The sequence below is a fragment of the Schistocerca serialis genome, chromosome 1, assembly GCF_023864345.2.
Source record: "Schistocerca serialis cubense isolate TAMUIC-IGC-003099 chromosome 1, iqSchSeri2.2, whole genome shotgun sequence".
Lineage (NCBI taxonomy): Eukaryota > Metazoa > Arthropoda > Insecta > Orthoptera > Acrididae > Schistocerca > Schistocerca serialis.
In genome coordinates, this window is record NC_064638.1 from 617777104 (window position 1) to 617800013 (window position 22910).

A 22910-nucleotide genomic window follows, 5' to 3' on the forward strand; every position below is an offset into this window, starting at 1 on the left:
GTGTGTGTGCGTGCGTGCGTGCGTGTGTGTGTGTGTGTGTGTGTGTTTTCACCTGTCTCCACTTTGTGAGTACATTTTTTATCTATCCATATTCATTTAAATCTGGCATTCTAACAAAAGACTCTACTCGTGGACTTTTGCTACAAATATGAGACTTGTTTTTGAAGTAAGTACTGTTTTGAAATTAAAAAAAGACGTGCTAAGATATCTCAATAATTTTTATTTACATGAAAGCCTGTACCTTAATCTACTTTTCTACATAATTTCCATCAATATTGAGGCACCTGTCATAATGTCGTACCAGTTTTTGAATACCCTCCTCATAGAAGTCTGACGCCTGACTTGTTAACCACTGCACCACCATTGTTTTGACTTCATCATCGTCTTGAAGACGCTGAACGCCCAGGTGTTTCTTCAAGTGCAGGAACAGATGGTAGACACTGAGCGCAACATCGGGGCCGTACGGAGGATGATCTCTAGAGTTTCCCATCGAAAAGATATGATGAGATCTTCGGTCTGATTCGCCATATGCAGACGGACACTGTCTTTTAGCAAAACGATGCCCTTGCTCAACTTGCCATGTCTTTTGTTCTGAACTGAATGGCGCAGATTGTACAATGTCTTACAGTACGCTGCTGCATTGGTTGTCTCATTACGAGGCAGAAATTCCACAAGCAATACTCCTTTTCTGTCCCACACAACTGTGCACATGATTTTCAGGGCAGAAATTGTTTGCTTAAACTTCACTTTTCTGGGTGAATCTGAATGCTGCCTTTCCATGGACTGTTGCTTTGATTCTGGTGTGACATAGGCCACCCATGTTTCATCGCCCGTAACAATTTGGCGTAAGAAATCATCACCGTCGTTGTGGTACCGGTCAAGGAAAGTCAATGCACTGTCTAAACGTTTGGTTTTGTGCACATCTGTCAACATTTTCGGTATCCAACGGCGCACAAGTTTCGGTAATTCAAGTGTCCAGTCACAATGCCATACAAAACACTACGTGAAACATTAGTGTCTGTTTTCTCTCACCTTATTGTCCACTTCCTGCACCAAACTTTCATTAACGACCGAAGGACGCCCACTCCGTTGTTCGTCATGCACATTTGTGCAGCCATCTTTAAATGTTCTCACCCACTTTCTTACTATTCCATCACTCATAATGTTTTCTCCATAAACTGCACAGATCTCATGATGAATATCGGTCGCTTTTAGGCCTTTAGCAATAAGAAATCTTGTAACAGCCCGTACTTCACAGTCAGCAGGACTCATGATTATCGGAGGCACCTTAACTGCGCATGCGCAGAATGCCGACTGCAGCGCTGCGGCCGCGGTGTGGCAAAACGGTACTTACTTAAAAAACATGCCTCATATTCTCTGCGAATTACAGCAAATGAGAAACCCCCACCACACACACACACACACACACACACACACACACACACACACACACAAAGTGTGATTAATCTGCAGCAATAAATGTTGATTGTGAGATGTTAAGAAACTATGGACAAGTTAATCATACTAATCATTCATACTAACCTCAAGCACTGATCCAGCTGCAACTGCTGCTGATTCATAAGTTTCTGGGTGCAAATACATTGATGAGAAGTCATCCTGTAGCTTAAGGATGTCATTCAGTTTCATGTTTTTTATGTCTTTCATCTTCTTTATATGATCCCTCGAATGCAATAGCTCTAGTTCTTCATCAGTCACAGGACGAGCCTACGAAATAATTTCAGTTTTAGTATCCAAAGATAAAAGACACTTTTTACTATTTCATACACTTAATTATGGAACCCTGGCAGCTACTACCATCAATTCAATTGCAAGTCAGTTCACCTTCCTCTGTTATCATCATTTTCCCCAAAGGTTTACAGATGATAACCCTCTCCACTGTAGCCACCATGAAACACCCACACTGCTTTGAACATTATTGGTATGCAGTCGCCGGGCTCAAGTTCTTCGCACACCTCAACACCTCTAAGCCATCAAGGAAGACACAAGAGATGATGTGAAATTCAATATGTATATGTTCACCAATACTTATTCATAGTTAGCATCTGATAGGCGACAATATTATTAGTGTCTGCAGCATTCTCTTGGTCAGTTCTAAACAAGTAACAACAATACCAGCACCAGATGATCCTAGTTAGCTCTTGGCATATAAAAGATGAGCACACACAAATCAGATATGACTAAGCACAGCAAGAACCCTTTTAAGGACCAACTGTACAGAAAATTTGGTCTCAACGTTAAAAAGTGCCAAACACTGAAGGCATTAGCGTCAACCATAGACCACATTCAACACAAAATCCTGTAGGAGTATGAAATTGATTTGGCAGCTGTAGAAACTGAAGAGCCACTTAACTCAAGCCGTAAGATATCTTCATCCAATTTACTTGGTGCCGCATATGACTTGATCCGATTTCCTTGGTGCAACATATTACGGCGGAGGGTATGCTGTACCACTACTAGTCATTTTCCAACCTGTTCCACTTGCAAATAGAGCGTGGGTAAAACGACCGTCTATATTTTTAAACAACATAGTTGTATGGAGATAAACAGCAATTAATTTACTTATAATCAATTATTCCAAATGACAGTCACAATCGCATTAATTATTTTGCCGCCAACCAGTTTCAACCTGCGACTGCGTCATCTTCAGACAATTTACACCATTTGTTTGCTCGCTGGAGTCATCACCCTGCTTGTGCATTGTTAGTAACTATCATACCAACCTTGCACAGGCAGGGTGAAGTGGCCAGTGAGCGACCAAATGGTGTAAATTGCCCTGAAGATGACCCCATCACAGGTTGAAACCAGTTGGCGGCAAAATAAATAATGCGACTGTGACTGTTCTTTTGAATAACTGACCGTCTATATGCCTCTGTAAAAGCTCTTATTTCTCTTATCTTATGTTCACAGTCCTTACGTGAAATGTACGTTAATGGGGGTAGGATTGTTCTACAATCAGTTTTCTAAATAGCATTCCTCCAAAAGAACATCACCTTCCATACGGGGATTCCCATATAAGTTCCCAAAGCATCTACATAATACTTGCATGTTGATGGAACTTACCAGTAACAAAACCAGCAGAATGCTTCCAAATTGTTTCGGTGCCTTCCATCAATCTGACCTGGTGGGGATCCCAAACACACTAACAGTACTCAACAATGGGTCACACTAGTGAGCTATATGTGGTCTCTTTTACAGATGAGCTACACTTTCCTAAGCTCTCCCAATAAAACGAAGCCGATCATTCACCTTTCCCACTACAGTTCTTATATGTTTGTTCCATTTCATATTGCTTCGCAGTGTTACACCTAGATATGTAATTGACTCACTGTGTCAAGCAGCACACTACTGACACTGTATTCGAACATTGCGTAATTACTTTTCCTACTCATCTGCACTAACTTACATTTCTCTACATTTAGAGCTAGCTGCCATTCATCACACCAATTTTGTCAACTAGTATTTTATCCTCCTACAGTCACTCAATGACACCTTCCCTTACAACACAGCACTATCAGCAGATTGCTTCTCACCCTGTTCATCTGATCATTTATATGCTTTCTAAAACCATGCTGGTTTGTGGTCAGAAGCTTTTCTGCCTCAAGGAACTTTATTATATTCGAACTGAGAATATGTTCAAGAATTCCGCACCAAATCAACGTTCAGGATATTGGGTTGTAATTCTGTGTGTCAGTTCTTTTAATCTTCTTATATACTGGAGTCACATGCACTTTGTCCCTGTTGTGAGGAACTTTGCACAGGGCAGGTGGGCAGGAGATTCGCGATAAATGCAAGCTAAGTGAGGGGACAATGCTATAGAATACTCAGAGTAAAACCAAGTTAGGATTCCATCTGAACCTAGCAACTTATTTGTTTTCAACCCTTTCAGTAGCTTTTCTACACCAAGGATGCCTATTACTACATCCTTCATGTGGAAGTCCGTGTGGTGGTCAAATAAACGAAAAATTTAAAACTTTAGCTTTCTTTTTGCTACCTTCTATTGCCATAACAGATTGGTCAACGAGTGACTGGACAGAAGTCTTTTGATACACTAAGCAATTTTACGTAGAACCAGAATTTTCTCAGGTTCTCTGCTAGATTCTTTGCTAAGGCATGAGGAAGGTAGCTGTTGTATATTTCACACATAATCCTTTTTACAGGTGCACGAATCTCTGCTAACTTTCATGTGTCAGCATTTGCACATTCTATTCTAAACTAAGAGCGCAACAGTCTTTTCGGAATTCTGTTATTAAACTTGGGACATATTTCTCCAGAGCACATTTCATTTACAATCTTTTTAAACTTAGCCAATAATTGCTCTACTTCCATCATACTGGAACTAAATAATCTCCATTCATTGTCAGAATGGGATTCTTGCATCTGCTTATCTGCTCTTTCTAGCAAAACTACTCTCATAGCCTTTTTGGCTGATTTATTAACTTTAATAACTATCATCATTACAATTGTATCATGATCACTAATCCCTGTCTCTACACTGGCACTATTGACAAGGTCATTTAAAATATATCCACTGCTTGTAGGCTGCCAAGCTAGCTACTCAGGACAGTTTTCTGAGAACATGTTCAAAAGTACATCAGAAGTACTTGACAGCCTATAAGCGGTTGACTGAAGTCACCTCCAACTAGTATTGCATGATCTGGGTATTTCCACACTACTGAGAATTCACTTTCTTTAAGTGACACTAAAACTGCCATGGTATTATTGAGCAGTAGATAAATACATACAACAATTAAACTGATTTCACCTAGACCTGTTACAAACCTCCATATAACTCCACAGTCACACTCATTAGAGACAACACTTTTGTTTACTGCAATGAACACTCCCCCTCCTATAATAACATCCAGTCTGTCTTTCCAATATATGTTCCATGACTCGCTAAATGCAGTGATGAGTGAGAATATTATTACCACCTGATAGCCAGCATGTCCGCCTTTGGCATTGATAACAGCAACAACATGTAGTGGTATGGAAACAATGAGGCGTTGGAAGGTCGCTGGAGGGAGTTAGCACAATGTCTGAACACACAAGTCACCTAATTCCCATAAATTCTGGAGAGGGTGGCAATGAGCTCTGATGCTACGTTCAATAACATCCCAGGTGTGTTTGATCAGGTTCAAATCTGGCGAGCTGGAGGGCCAGCACATTACCGTATTTACTCGAATCTACGCCGCACTTTTTTTCCGGTTTTTGTAATCCAAAAAACCGTCTGCGGCTTAGAATCGAGTGCAAAGCAAGCGGAAGTTCTTAAAAATGTCGGTGGGTGCCGCCACAACTTAGTTCTGCCGTTGAATATATGTAGCGCTACACAGGCATGCTTTGTAGGTACAAAGATAAATATTGGCGCCAAAACCTCTGCGTCAGTAAATAAATTAAAAAAAAAAAGTGGAAGACAAGATTTTTTTTCTCCGTGCCGGGTTTCGACCACTGCATTTTCATACATTATCCAACGATTTAAATACAAAGTCCGTATTGTTCATCTTCGAATGTAGCAGCATTTCAATGTACTACGAAAACCCGACTGGCAAGAATGTTTAGGATGTTTGTCAATATGGCCAACTCTACGTTCTGAATTTTTTCCTATCTGTGAGAAGAGATGGTTGCTAATAGGAATTTTTATAAATTGTGAATCACATGCAGTATTCTCATCACCATAAGAATAATACGAATATAAACATCTTGCCATGTATTGTTTGGTGTTTGCTGCTATCTCATTTAAATCCTGTCTGCGTAATAAACCACAAAACTAGTGAGACAACAGCAAACGCGGAAGAATATACATATCATGTCATGTTTATATTCGTATTATTCTTATGCTAAACAGTGATACAGTCAGAAATGAAGCGAGGCAATTGACTAGATTTTTAAATCTAAGATGACTCTAATTTCTGTGCAGAATGTAATGTACTAAAGAGGCGCCTGCAAAGATTTTCTAACGGAGAAAAATTTTCGCTAAACTCCCGTTCAGAACATCTATCATACGCAGTCTATTACTTGGTTCTTGTTGATCATTATCAAAGAAAGCAGCAGTGCAAGTAACAACAAGTAGCAGTCTCTTGCCATTGTTTCGCTAATGAGACGATTCCTCTCTCTCTCTTTTTTTAAGTGGCGGTAGCCCGCACAAAAGCAAGCCATGCCGCGATCGGCGACAGGCCGTAAACACGCAGTATCAGAGTACGACAAACAATGCATGACACAGTACAGTAATGAATACAGTAAGTAGAGTGACGTAAACACCTATCACAGAGAAAACTGCGCTTATCAGATCAAAGAAAAATAAGCAATCAATTCAAACCAGACGAAGCACATGAAAAAGGAAGGGTACCCGTACAAATATGGACGGAGCGCCTGACGCATAGCAATGGCTACCTGGTAAAGCTTAACTGCTAAGCTTACGACTCGAACCAAACTACTGTAGCTGTATCGTCATTCATTCGACCTAAATTGTCTCGTATTACAGTGGACCAACTTTTGTTTCGATTTGGAGATGCGGCCTAAAACTTTTATCTCCCCTTGAATTTCGAGTCTCAAATTTCAGGTGCGGCTTAGATTCGGGAAATTTTTTTCCCTTGATTTCGAGTCTCATTTTTTAGGTGCGGCTTAGATTTGAGTGCGGCTTAGACTCGAGTAAATACGGTAACTGAAACTCCTCACTGTGTTCCTCAAACCATTCCATCACATCTTGTGACATGATACATTATCCTATTGAAGTATGCCACTGCCATCATGAAACACATTCGTCACGAACTGATGTGCGTGGTCGGCAATCAGTGTCCTATACTTATGGCTGTAATGGTGTTTTGAACAAGCTTCACTGGACCCATGAAAGCCCACGTGATTGTTCCCCAGAGCATAATGGAGCCATCGACAGCTTACCTCTGTCCCACAGAACAGATGTCAAAGAGGTGCTCCCCTAAAAGACGATGGATTTGAGCATTCCATTCAGCATGATGAAAAAGGTATCAGGATTCATCAGACCAAGCAACGGTCTCCACTGTGCCAATGGCCAGTGTCAATGGTCACGTTCCCATTTCACTCGTAGCTGCCAATGTCATGGTGCTAACATTGGCACATGCATGAGTCATTGGCTGTGGAGGCCCCTCGTTAGAAGCGTTCGGTGCACTGTACGTTCAAGAAGCACTTATACTCTACCCAGCATTATAGCTTGATGTTAGTTCCATCACAGTTCACCACCTGTCCTGTTTTACCAGTCCATTCAGCCTATGATATCCAATGTCTAATGAGGGGTGGCCATCCAACCCCACATCTGGATGTGGTTTCACCTTGGCTTCATCAGGTGTTGAAGACATTCACTATGCCACTTCTTGAACACACGGCAAGTCGTGCAATATACAAAATGCTCATGCCGAGCCTCAGGGCCATCACAATCTGCCCACAGCTGAACTTAAATAGTTGGGGCGCCTTCCCCATTCCACACACGGACAGCACGCTCAGTGATACTACATACACCGTGCATATGTCTGACTAGCAGTCATTAATCACCAACTGACACTGCCATCACCTGGACAGGTTTATATCAATATTAGGTTGGTGGTCATAGTGCTCTGGCTGATCAGTGCATTTTGGAGCTTTCTATATTGGGTTTCATTCAGCTCTTGGTTCCAAGAATAATTTGAGTGCAACAAATTTCCTGGAGGGCAGTAAATTCTGGAAAGATGCAGCATATAAAAGATCAACATTTTATCTACCAGTAACACAAATAATATCCACTAAGTCATCTTCACGATTGGTGAAGTAATTGTAGTGAATATCTTACAAGCCACATGGAGCCATGTAATGGAAACCCATGACAACCATATGGTGTAAATCGGAGACTACAATAGCCATCATGAACTATGGAAATACAAATGTAATGATGAAAATGGGAAGAAGCTGGTTGATTGGTATGAAGAACACAACCTCCACCTGGTTTTTGATACTTAACATCTGTGTATATTCTGTTCTGGTGCCTGTAAAACAGATCACAACTCTGATTTATGTTGTGTGTCCTCCAGTAATAATGGCCTGTTTTACCAGTGTCAAGTTGAGTCCTGGATGACTTCTCACACAGCCAACACTATCCAGTACTACTCAAAATAGTTATAAGCAACCTTTCCCAGAGCTAGATGGAACTTTGGAAGTGCTGATGACTCTGAATTTTCTAAAGTCTGGCAAATGTGTGGGATAGATACCACCAGTAAGGACAAATTAGAGGAAGTGCACTGGAACTGTTATGCACAGCAAAGAAATGTATCCCACGAGACTTCCGCAAGAATAAGTACCGAATGGACAGAAAAGTGCTATATTTTATACAAAAAGTTTTTAACAATGACTTTGAAACAGCTGACAATTTCTACACAGAATCAATGCAACTTGCCATTTGCAGTGGACTAAAACAGTTCAGGCCTTAGACTTACACACCTCAAGCAGAAAAGCTTGGTCCTCATTGAGAAAACTTGTAGGAGCCAACTCACCAGACCGAATGCAGGAGGCTGTTACTCCCAAGCATGTAGCAAGTAACATTGTGTCCACCTCTAGAACTCCTCAGGTTGAACCACATACAATTAAGGTCAAAACGGAATTGAAAGCTCTCAAACTAGCCTCTAAATCTAAGTCCAACTACTTTGGACCTTTCAGCAGTGAGGAAATGACAACAGCTCTCAGAGAAATGAAAGTATGGGAAACACCTGTTTTTGACGGCATCCATTCAGAATTCCTAATTCGCATAGCAAAATAAAAGATGGCTAGAAGCATTCTTTACTGATATTCTCTAAACTGTTAGCATAAGCCATAATTTGGAAAGAGTAAAAAATCACAGTAAATCACAGTAAAAAATCAGGAAAACGTATGATGGCTCTTGCTGCAAGCCACAAAGACCTGGGAATTGTGAGTCTGTCTTGACCAAATATACCTACAAATTGTTGGCACATACTTCCGTAACTCGAGGTTACAACCAACTGCTGCCAAAACAGAAGTCACCCCTTTGCCTACCAACAAGTAGCCAATGAACAAACAAACACAAACACACACACACACACACACACACACACACACACACACACACAAAGTCCTACTTCATTTGGAATTATTTGCAGAAAGATGACCACAGGCAGTTTGGATGGATATTCTGTGTTCTGTTGGCTTTTACAAGGATCACTGTAGTTGTATTTCATTCTGTCACCTATTTTGATGGGCTAATTTATGAACACAAAATACAGGCTTTACATGCAATATGAAGTATGATTAAGCCTACAGGGATAGTAGAGAAGAGTTTTAGAAATCTAATATGGCTAACAGACAAACTGACCAATGCCCTGGAGCAATTGTGGCAAATGAACCAATTGTCTGGTCCGAGTCTTGAATGGATGGGTTCTGCAACTGTTTATAGATTATTCCATGAAGCTCAAAACAAAAAGGGCTTGTTAGCCTCATGCAAGCCACAGTTGGAAGACTGGGAAAGTACCCCTGAAGGATTTTTGACACATTGAACAAACAAACAAAAAAAGTGCATAGAGTGTAGAACATACTTTCTACAATTTACAATCTTATAAACACACATCTACATGTAATCTACTGACTTCGGAACTGCCAGCAGGAAGTTTCCAGGTCTATCATCATATGATTTTACATTGCATTCTTCTGTGCAGTATCTGAAGGTCTGTTTTGTTTTGTTGTAGAGTGCAAAAACAACTAGGGTAATATGTGCCCACATCTAAACTATAGAACAGAGAGGGGTCAAAAAAATAACTAAACATCAATCCCAACTGACATAAGAGAAGACAGCTAAAAACAAGGACATGGAGAAAAGGCTACTGAAGACACCATACAGAAACAGAGGTCCAAAACTAAAAATTAAATAGCCTTCGCCATACTGCTTTGACCGATAAAAAGTAAAACACGGTCAACAGCTCATGCGTTATTTGCTAAAACAGCCGATAACTTAGATGGCAAACTGAAGTGGGAACGTAAACAGATGAAAAATGGACATTCTGTCAGGAAGTGGTGGACAGTTAGGCCCAATGGGTACAATGTGGTAGGGGAGTGCAACTTATCAAATGATGATGGATAAAAAGGCAGTGCCCAATACACAACCTAGTTAAAATGACCTCCTCCCAGCCTTGGCAGCTGCGTCAGCAGCCTCATTTGCTGGAAGACGAACATGGCCAGAAACCCACATAAACTGCACAGTGGCGCCATCAAGAGTGAGCAAGTGGCAGTTTTCCTACACCCTTTTCACTAAGGGATGGGCAGTGTACAATGCACATAGACTTTGAAGGGCACTTAGAGAGTCTGAGCAGAGGATGCAATTGAAAAGTCGGTGTTGCCGGATGTACTCCGTGGCCTTATACAGGGCAAAGAGCTCAGCTGTAAATACTGAGCAGCATGTCAGAAGGCAATATCTAAAGACGCGAATGCCAATGACTAAGGCACACCCTACAGCACGGTCAGTCCAAGAGCCATCAGTGTACACATAAGGTACTCTCACACAATTTCATGTGAAGATCATGAAACTGAAGGCAATAGAGCGAGGCTGTAATAGTGTCCTTAGGAAGTGAATGAAGGCCAAGGTTAACACAGGCCACTTCACAAAGCCATGGTGGCGAAGGGTTCACACCCACCGGGAAAGTTGCAAGTAGTATGAAGTTAAGCTGCCAAACCAAGTGCCAAAAGCGAACTCCAGGAGGTAACAAAGAAGAGGGACACGCCCCGTAATGACGATCAAACTAATCATCGAAGAAGAATGTACAGGATGGGTGGCCATACATGGCAGACATACGGCATGCATACCTGCTGAGGAGAAAGTCACAGTGGCAGGACAGTGGTAGTTCAGCAGCTTCAGCATACGGACTCTCAGCCAGGCTAGTGTAAAAGATGCCAGTGGCCAAACAAATGCCACATTGGTGGATAGTGTTGAGACAACATAAGAGGGATGGACATGGACACACATAAACAAAGCACCCATAATCGAGTTTCAAACGGACAAGCGACCAGTACAAACGGAGGAGGGAAGTTCGATCGGCACCCCAAGAAGTACCACTGAGGACAGGTTGTACACTGACGGACCGTGTACAGCAGGCTGCCAGGTAAGACACATGGGAGGACCAAGAGTGGTTCCTATTGAGCATGAACCCCAGGAATTTCGTAGTTTCAATGAATGGAAGAGCAGTAGGCCCAAGATGTAAAGTAGGTGGGAGAAACCATTTGCACCACCAGAAATTCATACAGACAGTTCTGTCAATGAAAAAACGAATGCAATTGTCGATGCTCCAGTAGTAAAGACGATCAAGACAACACTGACAAAGCCGCTCAGTGGGAGAGGTCCATGGAGAACTGCAATAGATGGTAAAATCGTCAACAAAAGGGGAGCCAGAGATGCCTGGCAGGACATTACAGGGTTAATGGCGAAAGCAGAGAGGATGACGCTCAGGACAGAACCCTGAGGCACACTGTTTTCCTGGATAAAGGTGTCCAACAATGCAGAACCCACACATACCTTGTAAACTCAGTCTTTTAAAAATTCCTGAAGGAAACAGTGCAGGCAGCCACGGAAGCTCCACGTGTAAAGAGTACAGAGGATACCAGAGCTCCAGCAAATGTTGTACACCTTCTCCAAATTGAAAAACACGGTCACAGTCTGGGATTCCACAGAAAACCATTCATGACATGGGTGGACAAAGTGACAAGACGGTTAACTGCAGAATGGCGTGCCCGAAATCCACACTGTGCGGTGGTTAGTAAATTGTGAGACTCGAGCCACTAAACCAGACAGGCATGAATCATATGTTCCATCACCCTGCAAATGCATCTGGTGAGAAAGATGGGGCAGCAGCTAGAAGAAAGGTTTTTGTCCTTGCCAGGCTTAGGTATGGGTATGATAGTGGCTTCATGCCAACATCCGGGAAATGCACCCTCTGCCCAGATGCAGTTGTACTTGTTAAGCAGAAAGAGAAAGGCGCTTCAACATCTGAATGTGGACAGCGTCTGGCCCTGGGGTGCAGGATCTGGATGAACTGAGAGCATGATCTAGCTCCCTCATATTAAAGGCGGCATTGTAGCACTTGCAATTCTGAGAAGAGAAGGGTATCGCCCGAGCCCCCTCCACTCGTTTCTGATGGAGGAAATTTCAGCAAAATGGTGGCCCAAGGTACTGGAGATAGCAACAGGGTCCACAATAACATCATCTGCTACTATCAGGCCAGAAATTGGCGAATGAACTTGGTCCCAGACAGCTGTTGGAAGTTGGCCCACACGACAGAGGAAGAGGTGGAATGTTAAATGAACTAGTGAATAAAATCCAACTAGCTTTTTCGCTAAACCAAAGAACGCACCGAGACTTTTCTCGCATCTGTTTATACTGAACGCAGTTTGCCACTGTAGGATGACGGGTAAAAACACGAAGAGCACGTCTCTGTGCGTGAATTGTGCTGTGGCATGCCTTAATCCACCAGGGGACTGGGACACGGTGTGGTAAAGAGGAAGTGTGAGGAATGGTATGATCTGCAGCAGTAAGGATAATGTTTGTGAGATATTCCACCTGGTCATCACAACTGCAGAAATCCTGTTCTTTGAAGGTTGCCAGGAAGGAGTCAAGTTGCCGGCTGACCTTAGCAAGCTGTCATTTGGGTGTGCACGCAGGGGGTGTAGGAGTCAGCAAACAAATAGCACATGGGAAATGGTTGCTGGAGCAGATGCCACAAAGAGCGGACCACTCAAGAAGGGGCAAGCTGGACAGAGCAGAAGGATAGGTCTAAATGGGAATAGATGTGCGAGGAGTTGGAAAGGAATGTTGATGCTCCAGTGTAAAGGCAGAAGAGGTCGAGTTGATTAAGACCATCAGCGAAGAGGGCACCTCTCTAAAAAGGCTGCCCTGGTGACATCGAATAACAGAGAGACATAAATGGTACAGAGTGAAAAAGTCAATTGGGGAAAGAAAAGGCGAACTGCAACAGCTTGAAGATGGGTAGTCAGGGAGATGAGTTGACTATGAACATCATCCTGTATGAGCAGCATGATGCCCTCATGAGATGGAATGTCAACCTCAGGGGGGTAGGTAAAAACGAACCGGGAAGAAATGTGAAAGCTCAAAGTGGTTGTGAGCACTCAATTTCATTTCCTGACGGCAGAGTACAAAGAGTAAAAGCAGCCATAAATCCTCTTTGTGGGACCGAAGGCTGCAAACATTCCATTGGAGGAGAATCGTGATGAGGAAGAGATGAAGGGGTGTCGCCTCAGCCGCTGCCAAGTGACAGCCTGCGAAAAGTCGCTGCTAAAGGGCACAGAAGCAGGAGGATCCTGCTTCATGGGGTCCACAGAAGCATCGACTTGCTTAAGCTGTCGGTCTATGGAGTCCAACACAGAAAATCGGTTGGTGGTGTGCACCAGCACATGGGGGCCAGCCAGGTTAAGGTATCGCATCCAACACCATCTAAGAGGATCTTCGAGTCGGCAAATGAGAAGACCGTCGGTGGTGCGCACCAGCACATGGGGGCCAGCCAGGTTAAGGTATCGCATCCAACACCATCTAAGAGGATCTTCGAGTCGGCAAATGAGAAGACCGTCGGTGGTGCACACCAGCACATGGGGGGCCAGCCAGGTTAAGGTATCGCATCCAACACCATCTAAGAGGACCTTTGAGTCAGCAAATGAGAAGACCGTCTGCCTTTGGTGGACTTCTTCAAGTTTTTCCAGTTAGCAAAGGAAGACTCGGGTGTTCTTTGGCTGGAGGGATGTAGGAAGTCTTCATGGGAGTACTCCTTCTGTCCTTTCTACCCTACCGGTTGTGAAGCTGGTAGCTTTGCCCCTTGAGGTGAGAGTTTGATGGAGTGTTGCACAGCTGGATGGGGAATGGCGATGCTAACTTGACACTGAGCGAATTCACAACCTCAGAGTTGAATTTGAGGTCACATGTCGGCGTGACCATGTCCTTCATGGAGCGAGGGGTAACAGGAACAGGACAATAGATGTGCCGACGGGAGAACACAGGGTTTGTGTCTAGCCAATAACTTGCAATTGACTGGGTACGACATTTTTTCCTTTATCCGGATCTCTTGGCAGCCAACTCATCAAGATAAATGGGACAATCCCAAGAGGAGGCAGCATGGCCACAACTGAAGTTGGTACAGCGGGGAGAAGGAGGCAGACAATCGCCCTCGTGCACATTCCTTCCACAGGTGTCAACAAGACATTCTAATGTGGCTGAAATGACGACGCTGGTAGCAGCACATCAGGTTCGCAATGTACAGCTGGGCTGTGATAATTTCATGGCCTGCTTTGATCTTGGACGGAAGCACCACTCTATCAAAGGTGAGAAAAAGAGTGCGGGTGGGCAATAAGGAGGAATCTACATTTTTCATTCCCCAATGGACGGCAATGACACCCTGATCGGAGAGGTAAGATTAGATTTCAGCCTCGCTCAGACCATCGAGCAGTGTAAATAACACCACAGGAATAATTTAGAGTTATATGGGCCTCAACACAAACTTGGTAGCCATGGAGAAGCGAGGCAGCAAGCAGTTGTTATGCTTGAGAATCAGAAGTAGTCTCCAACAGCAAAGTGCCATTCAGTAAATGAGAGCAGGCTTTCACAGGGCCAGCAACTGCTTCAGCACCTTTCTTAATAATAAATGGATTTACAGCAGTGAAGGACTGACTATCTTCAGCATGTGAGACCACAAGGAACTGTGGTGCTGCTTGAAGGGTCTTTGAATTGTTAGCCTCATTATGTTTACATTTCATAGACGTTGATTGTAAAGATGATTGCTCACTGCGAGACAATCTCCCATGATTGCCAGCGTCTCTGATGGAGCACTCCTTCCAACAGGGGGCCCCTTCACAAGGAGCGCACCCACCTCAGATGATTGTTCACAACTAAGGTCACACCTCCCGAACACCTGACAGAGGGACCAATCAGCAGAATGGGAAGGTTGCAGCTCAGGCAATCACCCCTCCCTGAGCCTGGCCTGTACCACGGGATACGTGTGAACCATACCTGTCAACCCAGGGCTAGGAACTACACGTTACCCAGTCACCTGTTAAGCATCAAATGCGTGGGCTGGCCTTCAGGAGCGCAAAGGGAGGAAGAAGAAAAAGAGGAACCTCGAATGCTAAAGTGGAGGAATGAGAGGAGAACGGAAATGAACAAAGGAAAAGGGAACAAGAAACAGTGGTGACACTGTTCTTATGTCAGCGACAGACAATGCGGAACATTCCTAATAACACCCCAGATATGTTCCCCAAGGGAGGGGAAAAAAAAATATCAAGAGGCTAGACATGCAGCACACAAGGAAAAATATGCTGCAAAGGCTGGGACCCCGTGGTAGCAAAGCACAAACCTGCCAAAGAGTGGTGAGCCGCCTGGGGGGCTGATGGTCTGTGGTTCTTCACAATCACAAAGTGGGGACAGTTGTTTACATCATATGTGTAAAAAATATGCGTAATTACCATTCTGTGTTTTAATTCTGTCTAGCATTGACTATGTTTTGTGTGGCAAGTCATATCCCAGTGGTTTTTAGGTGATACACAGCATATTATTACTTTGTTGTTGAGTCTATTCTTGAATCCATGGAATAATAATGTTGAACTCAGCAACCAGCACTGTTACTGTCAGTGGTCATCTAGAGCAGAGCCAGTTATGGTTTGCATCATCAATATTTTCATGGATTGGTAGATTATTACTATCCATGAACATCTTGTTTTTGTGCTCATTCATGAGAGCATTAATGTGACATACATGAGCAGGTTGAATGTGGTTAAAAACTGACAGCTATTCTGTAGGAATTGATTTAATAGTGCCAGCAATCATTCTCATGGCATTATTTAGTTGGACAGCTGTATTTTGTACATGTGGGCTTTTAGCCAAACTGGGCCACAATATTCACCAGCTGAGAAGACAAAACCCGCAGCAGAGAACATAGGATGTATGCTGATGCTCCCAAAGTTGTACCACATAGCTTTTGGACAATGATGTTTCTTGTTTTCAATGTTTTGGCTGTTTCTCTCAGATGTTCCCTGAAAGATAAGAGTACTACCAAGGGTTGTGCCATGAGCGAGTGCTGTGTTTTCTAACTGTAGGTGGAGTTTTCTTCTGGTACGTTTATTAGTTAGGTGTGAACAGGAAAACCTCCGTTTTGTTGGTGTTTGTTTCTAGTCTCCATTTGCAAATGCACCATACCAGAGAACAGAGCTAAACATGAGGATAAACACTGGAGGTATAAGATATAACAAGTGCTGCCTAGAAAACAGAGTGACCCCAAAATATGCTACTGTGAACACAAAAGTAGAGACATATGTAGCACAGTTAATAAATAACGAAAGTGAACGCAAATGAATACAAGAAGAATGCCATTGATTAGTACATAAACAGTACAACTGAAACCGTTAAATATGACATAAAAAGAAATGTATAGTTCTTTTAACTAGTATCACCTGTATTGAAGGTAAATCTTCCAACAAATCTGAGTTTTAGTTTCATGAGAAAGTTACTAATTTAACAGATCTCGTCCTCGATAATAATGAAATGAATTTGTTACAAAAGGGATTAAAATATAATATGCCACAAAAACGAAAAGCTACCACTGTAGTTTCCAATGATAGGCCACGCAAAAGTAGTACTGGACACAGCAAAACTTCCTGTACTAGAGCAAAACAATAAACCTAGTAAAATTGTCAAAGTCATACATTCTTTTACAACATATAATTAGGTAAGTGAAAATGATAACCAAAAACAAGAACTGCAACATCTGTACAACATTAAAAACAAATTAAAAGCACATAATACCACAGCATTAAGCACATAATACCATAGCATTAAAAGCAAACAATTGTAATACCATTGTCTTGATGAAAAAAATGGGTATATAAATAAAATGCCTGAATCCTTTAAGGCAAATAACATCACACATATAGGTAAGGACCACACAAACAGATCCCAAGCACTAATAAAAAGAGCAATCAAAAAACCTGGATTTTTCTTAACACAGAAAGAACAGAATAGGTATTGAGTAATGAACCCACCATGCCGGAGGCTAACAGCACAGTCGAAGGTATATAAACCAAAAGTTTCAATTACACCGACTGTAAATGGTCCTGCATACTTAACTAAGATAAAGCTGAACCAAATTAAATGTGACAGTTAGATGAATCATAGATGATATACCATCAAAAACTTGCTACACTTAATTGCAGAAATGAAAGGCAAAAAAATCCTGGACAGCAGCAGATTTATTTCCTTATACATAACTAATCTATATACCAATGTACCTATTTGTTATACTATTGACATCATAAAGGAAAACCTCTTCAACTAAAAAAAGTATATCAAGCGGAAGTTTATGAATCAGTGGAACTACTAACCATAATATAACCCCGTATCTATTTTAGCTTCAACAACCAAATATTTTCACAGAAAGGCGGTCTTGCAATGCGTACTTGCTTGTCTAGCACACTAACAAGTGCATTTCTAGAAAACAAAGAAAATAAATTCTATGAAGAACATGACCACTGAAAAAACAAAGTAATATACTGTTTAAGATATGCAGATGGCACAATCATTTGATGTAATGGATCAGCAAAGGAAATTAGGTATTTCCACCAACGGTTGAACAGCATGCACAAAAACATCACCTTCACAATAAAATACGAACTTAACAGCAGCATCAATTTCCTGGAGTTAATTGTCGTGAACACAAAGTCAGTACGTTCTTTCAATATCTTCCACAAGTCCATGACTACAGATATCAATTGAAACAGCTCGTCACCCAAGGAGCCATGAAGAGGTATACTTTCGATCAGCAGTAGATCGAATCACCAAATGCACTCTCATCAATGAAAATTTTAAATCAGAACTGAACACCCTCGGAACTGAACACCCTCAGAACAGCAGCAATCAGTATTGGCTACAACCCAGAACTAGTCCACAAACTATATACAAACACATTAAATACAAACCACAAAGACAACAAAGATGAAATCACACTGACAAAGACTGAAACAAAAAAGAAAAATAAATTTGTAGTACTCTCATACTGGGGCCACATATCAGATAGAATGAATTACACAATAAAGAAAGCAAATTTCAGAACAGGGTTCTATATCAGCAACACATAGGAGCCAACATCATTCATAAAATAGACAAAAAACAACAATAAAAATCATTCTGGAATTTACAAAATCGAATGCAGTGAATGTAATAAAGCCTATTTTAGACAGGAAGGCAGAAGTTTAAACTGAGATAGAAAGAACATACAAAAACAAGGAAAAATAATCTTTCAGCTTTCATCACACACAGAATAATCACTCCACTGAAAATACTGAGCAAAATCTATTTTGCATAATGTCCCCAAAGGACAATTAATGGACATTTTAGAAGATATACAGGTGTCTGTATATGTGTGGATGGATATGTGTGTGTGTGTGTGTGTGTGTGTGTGTGTGTGTGTGTGTGCGTGTGTGTGTGTGTGTGTGCGAACGCGCGCGCGCGCGCGCGCAAGTGTATACCCGTCCTTTTTTCCCCCTAAGGTAAGTCTTTCCGCTCCCGGGATTGGAATGACTCCTTACCCTCTCCCTTAAAACCCACTTCCTTTCGTCTTTCCCTCTCCTTCCCTCTTTCCTGATGAGGCAACAGTTTGTTGCGAAAGCTTGAATTTTGTGTGTATGTTTGTGTTTGTTTGTGTGTCTATCGACGTGCCAGCGCTTTCGTTTGGTAAGTCACATCATCTTTGTTTTTGGATATATTTTTCCCATGTGGAAGGTTTCCCTCTATTAATTCTGAACATAGTGCTATTAATACAAGTGTGAAGTAAATTGAAAATACCACATATTACATAAGACCTTATAATAAAATTCTCTGCATCATCATCTCTCAAAATTATGAAATGCCAACAATAAATAACCCAGCATGATACACAGTGTAATCTAATCAGAACAAATTTCCATTGTGTATATAATATTGTCGTCACATTGATCACATCAAGCTGAAGGCCTCGAAAAGCAAACACAGCGCGCACGATTTTGTGTGTGTGTGTGTGTGTGTGTGTGTGTGTGTGTGTGTGTGTGTGTGTGTGTGTGTTTCAGAAGAAGGCCTTCTGGTCGAAAGCTTACTTGTTTAGCAGTATTTTTAATGTGGCTGTCTGCAACTCAACATCTCCTATATATGGTGAGAAGCCACCTATCCTTTTCATAACATTGTCCTTATTCTGTCCCAGATTTCCATTGTTTGTTTGCACACATTCCACACCTCTACTCACAACAAATTTTGTTCTCAATAATAGGTGGTCTGTGAAAATGTGCACATCCTGAAAATAGTCAGCCAATAAATAAACAGCAGTTTGGTGTTAAAATGTATTTTCTTCAATATTTGAGAGCTATAAGATCTGGTGTACTAAAAACGTTGACAAACTTTCTGGATTTTTTAAAGTTTGATTTTGTTTATAAGACTTCTGCAATGTACAAGCTGAAGATAAGTGGAGAAATGACTGATCCCTGTGACTGGTCATTTTTTTTCTATTTTTGTTGGGACCTGTTGTCACATCCCATGACTATTTGGTATAGTCGCTTATTTAGCATATTGTTGATTAGGAGAGCAACTGGTTTGCAAGCATAGCTGTAAATACGGTGGACAATCTCTGAATAAATGGCTCTCTGCCGTGAGGCACCCCAGGAATGGCAGAAGTTGGGCACCGTTGCCTCGCATCAAGCCACTCAACTTGTGTCCCTCTGCATTCAGTTGATATGCCATTCTTCTGGAGCAGCAGGGTCAAGCTGGTGGGATGAGGACACAGATACACTAGTTTCAGAGTTTCTCAAAGCATAGATCCTTTCAGAAAACTATGTAGTTTAGTGATGGATTTATTAAGAATCCATGCTGAATTGTTAATTAAAGATGATTACATTTACAAATTGTAAAATAATTTCAATCTGGAGCAAAACCCAGATCTAACAATCTTTTATGTCGATGATCTCACTACAAAAAACAGTATGAAAAAGCATCCTCCTTGAAACTTTGGGCAGTACATAATCCACTAATTCTGGAGTTGTAATTCAATACATTAACACTGTTGGTAAACAGATACATCTTTCTCTCACAATACATTCATTCAAATTCACACTGATTCTCAGTGTTTATTACAATAGTGGCACACTTGAAAAGTTATGGCATGTTTCATAGCTTCCATGATGATATTTCAGCACAGTATTATCTGCAGACTCTCACCACTTATCAAAAGAGAGAGGAGGGGGAAACAAAATTCCAAATTATAATGCAACCCAATATAGTCACAGTACAAAAATATGGTGCATCAAGTTTAAGTAGCTTTTAGCTACAAGAAAACTGAGTTTCAAAGGTAAAAAATGTCCATTTTTTTAAATTTATTTTCTGGTGTGTCCAATAAAGCAAAAGAAAGAAACAAAAAAGTTACCTTCAATCTCAAGCATCTGTCTAACAGTCCATATTCTTCATGTTTAAGAAATATGGCAGAAATTCTTTCCGGTTTTTCTGGGTGAGTACTGGAACAGACAAACACATAAGCCAAATACAAAGTTTTGTGAGATTATAAAAATCAATGTGTCACACCATAAACATTGCTAATAAAAATTACAAGTAATATTTCATGTTAACTATGATTTATTATGTTTGCTACAGATCATATTTACATGAAGCCAGTTACTTTTAGAATTATGATGATGCAAAGAGCATACAAAAAAGTACTTACGGTTCAACAATGTTTTTGTGTTTCATCATCACTTCATCATACACAATACAGACTCGATTTGGTGCAAATGATAAGTTAGTACCTAAGAAAATAAAATTTAAATGTGACTATTTACATCAACTAAACATTTCTCAAAAATCCAACTGAATAATGTACAGGAAGAAAGAAAGTAAAATAATAAACATATAACTTCATCTGCCACCATAGTATGAATGTTTCACTCTGCAAGTGTTTTATGCTATTTTGAAACACTGTGGTGGATTCAAAAGAGGTACTGGCAGAACTTCAATTGTGACAACACGACATGAGAGCACTGCCCATAAAAGTTATGGTTCCAGGTTCAAGTCTTGGTCCACCACACAGTTTTAATCTACCAATAAGCTTTAAGGCAACATATACCTCACTGCAAAGTGAAAAATCCATTCTGTAAAATATTACATACTTGATCTCATTATTGGGGCATAATTTCAGAATAAACAAAACATATCAATTCAATTTATGTAATTTTACATGCATGTGTATTTTCAACCAAGTATAAAGTTTATACAGTTACAATTATTTTAGTTTACATTATTTCTTATTCACCATAAATTCAAGTTATAAGGGCATTTTTGGATAAACCACTGCTTGACTCGGTTTTTAAAAGTATTCCCTGTCAATATCTTAACTTCATTTGGTAACAAGTTATTAAAAACAGCATCTTTGACATATGAGCTTTTCACTGTTATGGTTAATCTTCTGTTAACCATATGAAAGTCTTTTCTATGCCTTGTTTCATGGTTGTGAATATCCATGTTTCTTTTCATGATCTTAGTGTCTTCTTTCACTAGCATTATAATTTCTAGTATGTACATGGCAAAGCATTGGCTAAAATCTGAAACTATCAGTCTCCTGAAAAAACTTACAGGCTATAAACTGGCTACCAGCTTTTGTAGGACCAATGCTATGGAGGCTCTTGCATACTAGTTCATTCCTCAGTAGACTATGATATCAGACAGAATTTTAGCCATCTGAATGAAGAAGGTACATCTGAAAGTAGTTGTACAGAACTTAAAGAGTATAACATATTAATTATCAGCATATATCACACCCCTGGGTACCACATAAGCTCAGTATTTTTAGATAAGTTTGATACATTGCTACATAAATTAAAAAGTGAGAAACTGTACAAGAAAGTGGTTATATGTGCTGACTTCAACATAGATGTAAGAACTGATGACAAATTTTCTTCACACTTACAGAATCTGGAAGCCACAAATGGGCTAAATCTCAATTTTGATCAGTGTACAAGAATTACAGCAACCTCTGCAACATGTATTGACAATGTTGTAAGTAGTTATAATTATTATGTAAAAGAAAGGTTTCTTGTAGATTTAGGAGTATCAGACCATAAAGCGCTATTTGTATCACTACCAAAGCAAAATTCAGTCTACACAACAAAAAGATGTAGAAATTTCAGTCAAGAAAATGTGGAAGTATTTTGTAAAAAACTAAGCCAAAGTGGACAGTCAGCAAACACACTTCCACACGTAACAATTACAACAACTTTTTAACTGAATTCTTTGGTATATTCAATGAGTGCTTCCCTTTTATAACAGTGAGGACCAGATCCCATAAAAGTAGATCATGGGTAACAAAAGGAATCGGTGTGTCTAGTGCTACTAAGAGGAAACTGCATATGGAGGCAAAAGTAAATCGAAGCCCTGAACTGCTTAAGTACGTATGCACATTAAAAAAAACAACATTTGACAAACTAGTTAAACTAGCAAAACATACTGCGAATAATAACTTGTTTCGTCTGTTATAAGAAGCGAAGTTGGCAGTGAGGCAGAGAGAAAATGCCCTTCTAAAGTAGTGATAAATGGTAGAGCTGTTTCAGAACCCAGTGCCATTTGCGAATCATTCAATGACTTTTTCGTAAACTGTAACAAATTTGGTGACTGTTCACCATCAAAAATAAAGCCCCATATGACAGACAGTAATTGCCCACCTTTTAAGTTTTCTCATGTTTCTATCTCAGATGTCATCAAAATCATAATGTCCTTAAAAAAATTCAAAATCTGTGGGGTGGGATGAGATCCCCACTGAAGTAATAAAAATAGTCTGTCACAGTATTGCATATCCACTCTCTTTCATAATCAACCAATCTTTTGATGAGGGATA

The 22910-nt window shown here is 40.8% G+C and overlaps 1 protein-coding gene across 9 annotated transcripts in view; it reads right to left on the reverse strand.

Annotated features, from left to right (window-relative positions):
* Positions 1-22910, reverse strand: part of LOC126477859 (histone deacetylase 6) — a 329968-nt gene that overhangs the window by 92167 nt on the left and 214891 nt on the right. For all 9 annotated transcript variants that reach the window (XM_050103654.1, XM_050103653.1, XM_050103652.1 and 6 more), the window contains 3 exons: positions 20748-20829; positions 20454-20541; positions 1543-1725 (listed from right to left, as the gene is read on the reverse strand). In XM_050103654.1, the coding sequence (XP_049959611.1) occupies positions 1543-1725; positions 20454-20541; positions 20748-20829 (353 nt within the window). The remainder of the gene's footprint in view (positions 1-1542; positions 1726-20453; positions 20542-20747; positions 20830-22910) is intronic.